A 13,777-nucleotide genomic window follows, 5' to 3' on the forward strand; every position below is an offset into this window, starting at 1 on the left:
CACAGGAGAGATAGATATTAGACGCAGGAGAGATATATATTAGACACAGGAGAGATAGATATTAGACACAGGAGAGATATATATTAGACACAGGAGAGATAGATATTAGACGCAGGAGAGATATATATTAGACGCAGGAGAGATATATATTAGACACATGAGAGATAGATATTAGACACAGGAGAGATAGATATTAGACACAGTAGAGATAGATATTAGACGCAGGAGAGAGAGATAGTAGACGCAGGAGAGAGAGATAGTAGACGCAGGAGAGAGAGATAGTAGACGCAGGAGAGATAGATATTAGACACAGGAGAGATAGATATTAGACGCAGGAGAGATATATATTAGACACAGGAGAGAAAGATATTAGACACAGGAGAGATATATATTAGACACAGGAGAGATAGATATTAGACACAGGAGAGATATATATTAGACACAGGAGAGATAGATATTAGACACAGGAGAGATAGATATTAGACGCAGGAGAGATAGATATTAGACGCAGGAGAGATAGATATTAGACACAGGAGAGATAGATATTAGACACAGGAGAGATATATATTAGACGCAGGAGAGAGAGATATTAGACACAGGAGAGATATATATTAGACGCAGGAGAGAGAGATATTAGACGCAGGAGAGATAGATATTAGACGCAGGAGAGAGAGATATTAGACGCAGGAGAGATAGATATTAGACGCAGGAGAGAGAGATATTAGACGCAGGAGAGATAGATATTAGACGCAGGAGAGAGAGATAGTAGACGCAGGAGAGAGAGATAGTAGACGCAGGAGAGAGAGATAGTAGACGCAGGAGAGATAGATATTAGACGCAGGAGAGAGAGATAGTAGACGCAGCAGAGAGAGATAGTAGACGCAGGAGAGATAGATATTAGACGCAGGAGAGATAGATATTAGACGCAGGAGAGATATATATTAGACACAGGAGAGATATATATTAGACACAGGAGAGATAGATATTAGACACAGGAGAGATATATATTAGACACAGGAGAGATAGATATTAGACACATGAGAGATAGATATTAGACGCAGGAGAGATAGATATTAGACGCAGGAGAGATAGATATTAGACACAGGAGAGATAGATATTAGACACAGGAGAGATATATATTAGACGCAGGAGAGAGAGATATTAGACACAGGAGAGATATATATTAGACGCAGGAGAGAGAGATATTAGACGCAGGAGAGATAGATATTAGACGCAGGAGAGAGAGATATTAGACGCAGGAGAGATAGATATTAGACGCAGGAGAGAGAGATATTAGACGCAGGAGAGATAGATATTAGACGCAGGAGAGAGAGATAGTAGACGCAGGAGAGAGAGATAGTAGACGCAGGAGAGAGAGATAGTAGACGCAGGAGAGATAGATATTAGACGCAGGAGAGAGAGATAGTAGACGCAGGAGAGAGAGATAGTAGACGCAGGAGAGATAGATATTAGACACAGGAGAGATATATATTAGACACAGGAGAGATAGATATTAGACACAGGAGAGATAGATATTAGACGCAGGAGAGATAGATATTAGACGCAGGAGAGATAGATATTAGACACAGGAGAGATATATATTAGACGCAGGAGAGAGAGATATTAGACACAGGAGAGATAGATATTAGACACAGGAGAGATATATATTAGACACAGGAGAGATATATATTAGACACAGGAGAGATAGATATTAGACACAGGAGAGATAGATATTAGACGCAGGAGAGATAGATATTAGACGCAGGAGAGATAGATATTAGACACAGGAGAGATATATATTAGACGCAGGAGAGAGAGATATTAGACGCAGGAGAGATAGATATTAGACGCAGGAGAGAGAGATATTAGACGCAGGAGAGAGAGATATTAGACGCAGGAGAGATAGATATTAGACGCAGGAGAGAGAGATATTAGACGCAGGAGAGATAGATATTAGACGCAGGAGAGAGAGATAGTAGACGCAGGAGAGATATATATTAGACGCAGGAGAGATAGATATTAAACACAGGAGAGATATATATTAGACGCAGGAGAGAGAGATATTAGACACAGGAGAGATAGATATTAGACACAGGAGAGATATATATTAGACACAGGAGAGATAGATATTAGACACAGGAGAGATATATATTAGACACAGGAGAGATAGATATTAGACGCAGGAGAGATATATATTAGACACAGGAGAGTTAGATATTAGACGCAGGAGAGATATATATTAGACACAGGAGAGATAGATATTAGACACAGGAGAGATATATATTAGACACAGGAGAGATAGATATTAGACACAGGAGAGATATATATTAGACACAGGAGAGATAGATATTAGACACAGGAGAGATATATATTAGACACAGGAGAGATAGATATTAGACACAGGATAGATAGATATTAGACGCATGAGAGAGAGATAGTAGACGCAGGAGAGAGAGATAGTAGACGCAGGAGAGAGAGATAGTAGACGCAGGAGAGAGAGATAGTAGACGCAGGGGAGAGAGATAGTAGACGCAGGAGAGATAGATATTAGACACAGGAGAGATAGATATTAGACGCAGGAGAGATATATATTAGACGCAGGAGAGATAGATATTAGACACAGGAGAGATATATATTAGACACAGGAGAGATAGATATTAGACACAGGAGAGATATATATTAGACACAGGAGAGATAGATATTAGACACAGGAGAGATATATATTAGACACAGGAGAGATAGATATTAGACACAGGAGAGATAGATATTAGACGCAGGAGAGATAGATATTAGACGCAGGAGAGATAGATATTAGACACAGGAGAGATATATATTAGACGCAGGAGAGAGAGATATTAGACACAGGAGAAATAGATATTAGACGCAGGAGAGATAGATATTAGACACAGGAGAGATAGATATTAGACACAGGAGAGATATATATTAGACACAGGAGAGATAGATATTAGACACAGGATAGATAGATATTAGACGCATGAGAGAGAGATAGTAGACGCAGGAGAGAGAGATAGTAGACGCAGGAGAGAGAGATAGTAGACGCAGGAGAGAGAGATAGTAGACGCAGGGGAGAGAGATAGTAGACGCAGGAGAGATAGATATTAGACACAGGAGAGATAGATATTAGACGCAGGAGAGATATATATTAGACGCAGGAGAGATAGATATTAGACACAGGAGAGATATATATTAGACACAGGAGAGATAGATATTAGACACAGGAGAGATATATATTAGACACAGGAGAGATAGATATTAGACACAGGAGAGATATATATTAGACACAGGAGAGATAGATATTAGACACAGGAGAGATAGATATTAGACGCAGGAGAGATAGATATTAGACGCAGGAGAGATAGATATTAGACACAGGAGAGATAGATATTAGACACAGGAGAGATATATATTAGACGCAGGAGAGATAGATATTAGACGCAGGAGAGATAGATATTAGACGCAGGAGAGATAGATATTAGACACAGGAGAGATATATATTAGACGCAGGAGAGAGAGATATTAGACACAGGAGAGATAGATATTAGACACAGGAGAGATATATATTAGACACAGGAGAGATAGATATTAGACACAGGAGAGATAAATATTAGACGCAGGAGAGATAGATATTAGACGCAGGAGAGATATATATTAGACGCAGGAGAGATAGATATTAGACGCAGGAGAGATAGATATTAGACACAGGAGAGAGAGATATTAGACGCAGGAGAGATAGATATTAGACGCAGGAGAGAGAGATATTAGACGCAGGAGAGATAGATATTAGACGCAGGAGAGAGAGATAGTAGACGCAGGAGAGATATATATTAGACACAGGAGAGATAGATATTAGACACAGGAGAGATATATATTAGACACAGGAGAGATAGATATTAGACACAGGAGAGTTAGATATTAGACGCAGGAGAGATATATATTAGACACAGGAGAGAGAGATATTAGACACAGGAGAGATATATATTAGACACAGGAGAGATAGATATTAGACGCAGGAGAGATATATATTAGACACAGGAGAGATAGATATTAGACGCAGGAGAGATATATATTAGACACAGGAGAGATAGATATTAGACACAGGAGAGATATATATTAGACACAGGAGAGATAGATATTAGACACAGGAGAGATATATATTAGACACAGGAGAGATAGATATTAGACACAGGAGAGATATATATTAGACACAGGAGAGATAGATATTAGACACAGGATAGATAGATATTAGACGCAGGAGAGAGAGATAGTAGACGCAGGAGAGAGAGATAGTAGACGCAGGAGAGAGAGATAGTAGACGCAGGAGAGAGAGATAGTAGACGCAGGAGAGAGAGATATTAAACACATGAGAGATAGATATTAGACGCAGGAGAGATATATATTAGACGCAGGAGAGATATATATTAGACGCAGGAGAGATAGATATTAGACACAGGAGAGATATATATTAGACACAGGAGAGATAGATATTAGACACAGGAGAGATATATATTAGACGCAGGAGAGATAGATATTAGACGCAGGAGAGAGAGATATTAGACGCAGGAGAGATAGATATTAGACGCAGGAGAGAGAGATAGTAGACGCAGGAGAGATATATATTAGACGCAGGAGAGATAGATATTAGACACAGGAGAGATATATATTAGAAACAGGAGAGATAGATATTAGCCACAGGAGAGATAGATATTAGACGCAGGAGAGATATATATTAGACACAGGAGAGATAGATATTAGACACAGGAGAGATATATATTAGACACAGGAGAGATAGATATTAGACGCAGGAGAGATAGATATTAGACACAGGAGAGATAGATATTAGACGCAGGAGAGATATATATTAGACGCAGGAGAGATAGATATTAGACACAGGAGAGATATATATTAGACACAGGAGAGATAGATATTAGACACAGGAGAGATAGATATTAGACGCAGGAGAGATAGATATTAGACACAGGAGAGATATATATTAGACACAGGAGAGATAGATATTAGACACAGGAGAGATATATATTAGACACAGGAGAGATAGATATTAGACACAGGAGAGATAGATATTAGACGCAGGAGAGATAGATATTAGACGCAGGAGAGATAGATATTAGACACAGGAGAGATATATATTAGACGCAGGAGAGAGAGATATTAGACGCAGGAGAGATAGATATTAGACGCAGGAGAGAGAGATATTAGACGCAGGAGAGATAGATATTAGACGCAGGAGAGAGATAGTAGACGCAGGAGAGATAGATATTAGACGCAGGAGAGAGAGATAGTAGACGCAGGAGAGATATATATTAGACACACGAGAGAGAGAGATATTAGACACAGGAGAGATATATATTAGACACAGGAGAGAGAGATATTAGACGCAGGAGAGATATATATTAGACGCAGGAGAGATAGATATTAGACGCAGGAGAGATATATATTAGACGCAGGAGAGATAGATATTAGACGCAGGAGAGATAGATATTAGACGCAGGAGAGATATATATTAGACGCAGGAGAGATAGATATTAGACGCAGGAGAGATAGATATTAGACGCAGGAGAGATAGATATTAGACGCAGGAGAGATATATATTAGACGCAGGAGAGATAGATATTAGACGCAGGAGAGATAGATATTAGACGCAAGAGAGAGAGATAGTAGATGCAGGAGAGATATATATTAGACACAGGAGAGAGAGATATTAGACACAGGAGAGATATATATTAGACGCAGGAGAGAGAGATAGTAGACGCAGGAGAGATAGATAGTAGACGCAGGAGAGCTATATATTAGACGCAGGAGAGATAGATATTAGACGCAGGAGAGAGAGATAGTAGACGCAGGAGAGATAGATAGTAGACGCAGGAGAGATAGATAGTAGACGCAGGAGAGATAGATAGTAGACGCAGGAGAGCTATATATTAGACGCAGGAGAGATAGATATTAGACGCAGGAGAGATAGATATTAGACGCAGGAGAGAGAGATAGTAGACGCAGGAGAGATAGATAGTAGACGCAGGAGAGCTATATATTAGACACAGGAGAGATAGATATTAGACGCAGGAGAGATAGATATTAGACGCAGGAGAGATAGATATTAGACGCAGGAGAGATAGATATTAGACGCAGGAGAGATAGATATTAGACACAGGAGAGATAGATATTAGACGCAGGAGAGATAGATATTAGACGCAGGAGAGATAGATAGTAGACGCAGGAGAGATAGATAGTAGACGCAGGAGAGATAGATAGTAGACGCAGGAGAGATAGATATTAGACACACGAGAGAGATAGTAGACACATGAGAGATAGATAGTAGACACAGGATAGATAGATAGTATACACAGGAGAGATAGATAGTATACACAGTAGAGATAGATATTAGACGCAGGAGAGATAGATAGTAGACACAGGAGAGATATTAGACACACGAGAGAGATAGTAGACACATGAGAGATAGATAGTAGACGCATGAGAGATATATATTAGACACACGAGAGAGGTAGTAGACACACGAGAGATAGATATTAGGCGCAGGAGAGATAGATATTAGATGCAGGAGAGATAGATATTAGACGCAGAAGAGATAGATAGTAGACACAGGAGAGATATATATTAGACACAGGAGAGATATATATTAGACACAGGAGAGATATATATTAGACACAGGAGAGATATATATTAGACGCACGAGAGATATATATTAGACGCAGGAGAGATATATATTAGACACGGGAGAGATATATATTAGACGCACGAGAGATATATATTAGACACAGGAGAGATATATATTAGACACAGGAGAGATATATATTAGAAGCAGGAGAGATAGATATTAGACGCAGGAGAGCTAGATATTAGACACACGAGAGAGATAGTAGACACACGAGAGATAGATAGTATACACAGGATAGATAGATAGTACACACAGGAGAGATAGATAGTATACACAGGAGAGATAGATAGTATACACATGAGAGATAGATATTAGACACAGTAGAGATAAAAAGTAGACGCAGGAGAGATAGATATTAGACACAGGAGAGATAGATAGTAGACACAGGAGAGATATATATTAGACACAGGAGAGATAGATAGTAGACACAGGAGAGATATATATTAGACACACGAGAGAGATAGTAGACACACGAGAGAGATAGTAGACACAGAAGAGATAGATATTAGACGCAGGAGAGATAGATAGTAGACACAGGAGAGATAGATATTAGATGCAGGAGAGATATTAGACACAGGAGAGCGATAGTAGACACACGAGAGAGATAGATATTAGATGCAGGAGAGATATATATTAGACACAGGAGAGATAGATATTAGACGCAGGAGAGATAGATATTAGACACAGGAGAGATATTAGACACAGGAGAGAGATAGTAGACACAGAAGAGATAGATATTAGACGCAGGAGAGATAGATAGTAGACGCAGGAGAGATAGATAGTAGACGCAGGACAGATAGATATTAGACGCAGTAGAGATAGATATTAGACACACGAGAGAGATAGTAGACACAGGAGAGATAGATATTAGACACACGAGAGAGATAGATAGTATATGCAGTACAGCAGGAACAACAAGACTGTTTGCAGTCTGGCGGAATACTCCTGAATTCCTCTGAATACTCCCCATATCAGTTTTACTCTTAGTGGTCAAAACTGTGTGGGGCGGCAGATAGCCTAGTGGTTAGAGCAGATAGCCTAGTGGTTAGAGCAGATAGCCTAGTGGTTAGAGCAGATAGCCTAGTGGTTAGAGCAGATAGCCTAGTGGTTAGAGCAGATAGCCTAGTGGTTAGAGCAGATAGCCTAGTGGTTAGAGCAGATAGCCTAGTGGTTAGAGCAGATAGCCTAGTGGTTAGAGCAGATAGCCTAGTGGTTAGAGCAGATAGCCTAGTGGTTAGAGCAGATATCCTAGTGGTTAGAGCGTTGGGCCAGTAACCGAGAGGTTGCTGGATCGAATCCCCGAGCTGACAAGGTAAAAATCTGTCGTTCTGCCCCTGATCAAGGCACTGTTCCCCGGGCGCTGAAGACGTTGATGTTGATTAAGGCAGCCCCCCCCCGCACCTCTCTGATTCAGAGGGGTTGGGTTAAATGTGGAAGACACATTTCAGTTGAATACATTCAGTTGTACAACAAACTAGGTTTTCCCTTTATTCCAAGGAAGATTGTTGGATGTGCACATAGAGATGGAAAGAGGTCTTGTGTCTGTACCATTATGGGATCTGTGACAGCATCGGTGTACCTTTTGAGGCTACCTCCATTTTAAAGTAGTCAATTTTCTTCTTCTTTTATGTTTAAAAGAAGTGTAAAGATCCAATTGGGGATTTACCGCCACCTGCAGTGTTGAAATGCTGAACAAAATAATGTGTCATTGATTTGTTGTGGCCACTAGATGATGCTAGTTAAGCCATTTACAAACCTTCTTGAAGAAGAAGTGAATAGTCTGATCATTGTCTGATTGCTTCCAAAACATAGGAATCGCCGCCCAGTTGACAACTTTATAATAGTAGAAGCCCTCAACGGCGATGTCCATGAGTCCTCTATCGGTAATCCTGCACATTGTGAATATGGTACTGGAACTCACCCTGAATCCTGGCTTAGGAAGGCCACCATTTTCCGTCAAGATAGAACTGCCAAAAGGGGGAGGAGTTGCAATCTACTGCAGAGATAGCTTGCAAAGTTCTGTCATACTTTCCAGGTCTATGCTCAAACAGTTCGAGCTTCTAATTTTAAAAATGAATCTCTCCAGAAATAAGTCTCTCACTGTTATAGACCCCCCTCAGCTCCCAGCGGTGCCCTGGACACCATATGTGAATTGATTGCCCCCCATCTATCTTCAGAGTTAGTACTGTTAGGTGACCTAAACTGAGATATGCTTAACACCCCGGCCATCCTACAATCTAAGCCTGATGCCCTCAATCTCACACAAATTATCAAGGAACACACCGGGTACAACCCTAAATCCGTAAACATGGGCACAGGCCTTTCTAATTGACCTGGCCCAGGTATCCTGGAAGGATATTGACCACATCATGTTAGTAGAGGATGCCTGGTTGTTCTTTAAAAGTAATTTCCTCACCATCTTAAATAAGTATGCCCCTTTCAAAAAATGTAGAACTAAGAACAGATATAGTCCTTGGTTCACTCCAGACCTGACTGCCCTCGACCAGCACAAAAACATAATGTGGCGTACTGCACAAGCATCGAATAGTCGCCGCGATATGCAACTTTTCAGGGAAGTCAGGAACCAATACACACAGTCAGTTAGGAAAGCAAAGGCTAGCTTTTTCAAACAGAAATTTGAAAAAACTCCAAAAAGTTCTGAGACACTGTAAAGTCCATGGAGAATAAGAGCACCTCCTCCCAGTTGGCCACTGCACTGTGGCTAGGAAACACTGTCACCAGCGATAAATCCACGATAATCGAGAATTTCAATAAGCATTTCTCTGCGGCTGGCTATGTTTCCTCCTGGCTACCCCAACCCCAGCCAACAGCTCCGCACCCCCGCAGCTACTTGCCCAAGCCTCCCCAGCTTCTCCTTCACCCAAATCCAGATAGCAGATGTTCTGAAAGAGCTGCAAAACCTGGACCTGTACAAATCAGCTGGGCTAGACAAGCTGGACCCTTTCTTTCTAAAATTATCAGCCGCCATTGTTGCAACCCCTATTACTAGTCTGTTCAACCTCTCTTTCGTATCGTCCGAGATTCCTAAAGATTGGAAAGCTGCCGCAGTCATCCCCCTCTTCAAAGCGGGTGACACTCTAGACCCAAACTGTTACAGACCTATATCCATCCTGCCCTGCCTTTCCAAAATCTTCGAAAGCCAAGTTAACAAACAGATCACTGACCATTTCAAATCCCACCGTACCTTCTCCGCTGTGCAATCCGGTTTCCTGGTCACGGGTGCACCTCAACCATGGTCAAGGTCCTAAACGATATCATAACCGCCATTGATAAGAGACAGTACTGTGCAGCCGTCTTCATCGACCTGGCCAAGGCTTTCGACTCCGTCAATCACTGTATTCTTATCGGCAGACTCAACAGCCTTGGTTTCTCAAATGACTGCCTCACCTGGTTCACCAACTACTTCTCAGATAGAGTTCAGTATGTAAAATCGGAGGGCCTGTTGTCCGGACCTCTGGCAGTCTCTACGGGGGTACCACAGGGTTCAATTCTCGGGCCGACCCTTTCCTCTGTATATATCAATGATGTCGCTCTTGCTGCGGGTGATTCCTTGATCCACTTCTACGCAGACGACAGCATTCTGTGGACATCTGGCCCTTCTTTGGACACTGTGTTAATTAACAAACCTCCAAACAAGCTTCAATGCCATACAACACTCCTTCCGTGGCCTCCAACTGCTCTTAAACGCTAGTAAAACTAAATGCATGCTCTTCAACCGATCGCTGCCCGCACCTGACCGCTCGACTAGCATCACTACTCTGGACGGTTCTGACTTAGAATATGTGGACAACTACAAATACTTAGGTGTCTGGCTAGTCTGTCAATCCAAAATTAAATAATCTCCAATCCAAAATTAAATCTAGAATCGGCTTCCTATTTCACAACAAAGCCTCCTTCACTCACGCTGACAAACATACCCTCGTAAAACTGACCATCCTACCGATCCTCAACTCCGGCGATGTCATTTACAAAATAGCCTCCAACACTCTACTCAGCAAACTGGATGCAGTCGATCACAGTGCCATCCGTTTTGTCACCAAAGCACCATATACCACCCACCACTGTGACCTGTATGCTCTCGTTGGCTGGCCCTAGCTACATATTAGTCGCCAGACCCACTGGCTCCAGGTCATCTATAAGTCTTTGCTAGGTAAAGCTCCGCCTTATCTCAGCTCACTGGTCACCATAGCAGCACCCACCCGTAGCACACGCTTCAGCAGGTATATCTCACTGGTCACCCCCAAAGCTAATTCCACATTTGGCCTCCTTTCCTTCCAGGTCTCTACTGCCAATGACTGGAACAAATTTTGCAAAAATTGCTGAAGTTGGAGACATATCTCCCTCACTAACTTTAAGCAGCAGCTATCTGAGCAGCTCAACGACATCTGCAGCTGTACACAGCCCATCTGTAAATAGCCCATCCAACTACCTACCTCATCCCCATATTGTTTTTATTTACTATTTTGCTCTTTTGCACACCAATATTTCTACTTGCACATCATCATCTGCACATCTATCACTCCAGTGTTAACTTCACTAGGGTAGGGGGCTGCATTCGGAATTTTGGATGAAAAGCGTGCCCAAATTAAACTGCCTGCTACTCAGCCATAAAAGCTAGAATATGCATATAATTAGTAGATTTGGATAGAAAACACTCTGAAGTTTCTACAGCTGTTTGAATGATTGAATGATCTGCGAGTATAACAGAACTCATATGGCAGACAAAAACCTGAGAAAAAATCCAACCAGGAAGTGGGAAATCTGAGGTTTGTAGTTTTTCAAGTCATTGCCTATCGAATATACAGTGTCTATGGGGTCATATTGCACTTCCTAAGGCTTCCACTAGATGTCAACAGTCTTTAGAACCTTGTTTGATGCTTCTACTGTGAAGGAGGGGGGAATGGGAGCTGAATGAGTCAGAGGTCTGCCAGAGTGGCATGAGCTGATCATGCGCGCTCACATGAGAGTTAGCTTGCGCTCCATTGCTTTTCTACAGACAAAGGAATTCTCCGGTTGGAACATTATTGAAGATTTATGATAAAAACATCCTAAAGATTGATTCTATAGTTCGTTTCACATGTTTCTACGAACTGTAATATGACTTTTCGTCTGAACTTTCGCCTGGACTCGCGAACAAAAAGGAGGTATTTGGACATAAATAATGGACTTTATCGAACAAATCAAACATTTATTGTGGAACTGGGATTCCTGGGAGTGCATTCTGATGAAGATCATCAAAGGTAAGTGAATATTTATAATGCTATTTCTGGCTTCTGTTGACTCCACAACATGGCGGATATCTGTATGGCTTGGTTTTGTGTCTGAGCGCTGTACTCAGATTATTGCATGGTGTGCTTTTTCCGTAAAGTTTTTTTGAAATCTGACACAGATACTATACTATACCTCTCTATGGATACATCTCTATGGATACTATACATCTCTATGGATACTATACCTCTCTATGGATACATCTCTATGGATACTATACATCTCTATGGATACATCTCTATGGATACTATACCTCTCTATGGATACATCTCTATGGATATTATACCTCTCTATGGATACTATACCTCTCTATGGATACTATACCTCTCTATGGATACTATACCTCTCTATGGATACTATACATCTCTATGGATACTATACATCTCTATGGATACTATACCTCTCTATGGATACATCTCTATGGATACATCTCTACTATACATCTCCATGGCTACTATACATCTCTGTGGATTTGCATGGACACACACCACAGGAGGCTGGTGCCACCTTAATTGGGGAGGACATGCTTTTAGTAATGACTGGAGCAGAATCAGTGGAATGTTATAAAATACATGAAACATGTGTTTGATGCCATTCATTCGCTCTGTTTCAGCCACTATTATAAGCCATTCTCCACGTACATACACACTCTCTGTCTGCTTGTCTTACCATGGGTGTGTTGTCGTCAGGTAGTGAGCGGGGTGTGTAGGTGAACTCAGCGAATAAGGGATGAATCTCATCCACTGGCTCCAGCCCAGTTTCCAACAGCTGGGCCACTTCCTGTTCTGATACCTACACACACACACACACACACACACACACACACACATTACTGCTGCACTTGATGTGTGTGTGTGTGTGTGTGTGTGTGTGTGTGTGTGTGTGTGTGTGTGTGTGTGTGTGTGTGTGTGTGTGTGTGTGTGTGTGTGTGTGTGTGTGTGTGTGTGTGTGTGTTGGGGGGGTAGTGTGTGTGTGTGTGTGTGTGTGGGGGGGGGGGGGGGGGTGTATTTTGTGTGTGTGTGTGTGTGTGTGTAGGGGGGGGGGGGTATTGTGTGTGTGTGTGTAGGGGGGGTATTGTGTGTGTGTGTGTGTGTGTGTGTAGGGGGGGTATTGTGTGTGTGTGTGTGTGTGTGTGTGTGTGTGTGTGTGTGTGTGTGTGTGTTGGGGGGGTAGTGTGAGTGTTTGACCTTCATGTGGTACATCATCATCTCGTTGGCCAGGTGGGATCTGAACTGAGCCTCATGGACCTTCTTATACAGAAGAGACTGAACACACACAGAGGAGAGACCAGTCAGTCAACCACAGTATTATACAGGAGAGACCAGTCAGTCAACCACATTAATATACAGGAGAGACCAGTCAGTCAACCACATTAATATACAGGAGAGACCAGTCAGTCAACCACATTATTATACAGGAGAGACCAGTCAGTCAACCACATTATTATACAGGAGAGACCAGTCAGTCAACCACATTATTATACAGGAGAGACCAGTCAGTCAACCACATTATTATACAAGAGAGACCAGTCAGTCAACCACATTATTATACAGGAGAGACCAGTCAGTCAACCACATTATTATACAAGAGAGACCAGTCAGTCAACCACATTATTATGCAGGAGAGACCAGTCAGTCAACCACAAACACATTATTATACAGGAGAGACCAGTCAGTCAACCACATTATTATACAGAAGAGACCAGTCAGTCAACCACATTATTATACAGGAGAGACCAGTCAGTCAACCACAACCACATTATTATACAAGAGAGAC

General features: G+C 41.6%; 1 protein-coding gene across 2 annotated transcripts in view; it reads right to left on the bottom strand.

Moving 5' to 3' along the window:
- LOC139549507 (cGMP-dependent 3',5'-cyclic phosphodiesterase-like) overlaps window positions 1–13,777 on the bottom strand; it is a 266,764-nt gene that overhangs the window by 6,208 nt on the left and 246,779 nt on the right. For both annotated transcript variants that reach the window (XM_071360081.1, XM_071360080.1), the window contains exons 19-20: window positions 13,189–13,266; window positions 12,671–12,793 (exon numbers count right to left, since the gene is read on the bottom strand). In XM_071360081.1, the coding sequence (XP_071216182.1) occupies window positions 12,671–12,793; window positions 13,189–13,266 (201 nt within the window). The remainder of the gene's footprint in view (window positions 1–12,670; window positions 12,794–13,188; window positions 13,267–13,777) is intronic.

This window comes from Salvelinus alpinus, chromosome 22, assembly GCF_045679555.1.
Source record: "Salvelinus alpinus chromosome 22, SLU_Salpinus.1, whole genome shotgun sequence".
Taxonomy (NCBI): Eukaryota; Metazoa; Chordata; class Actinopteri; order Salmoniformes; family Salmonidae; genus Salvelinus; species Salvelinus alpinus.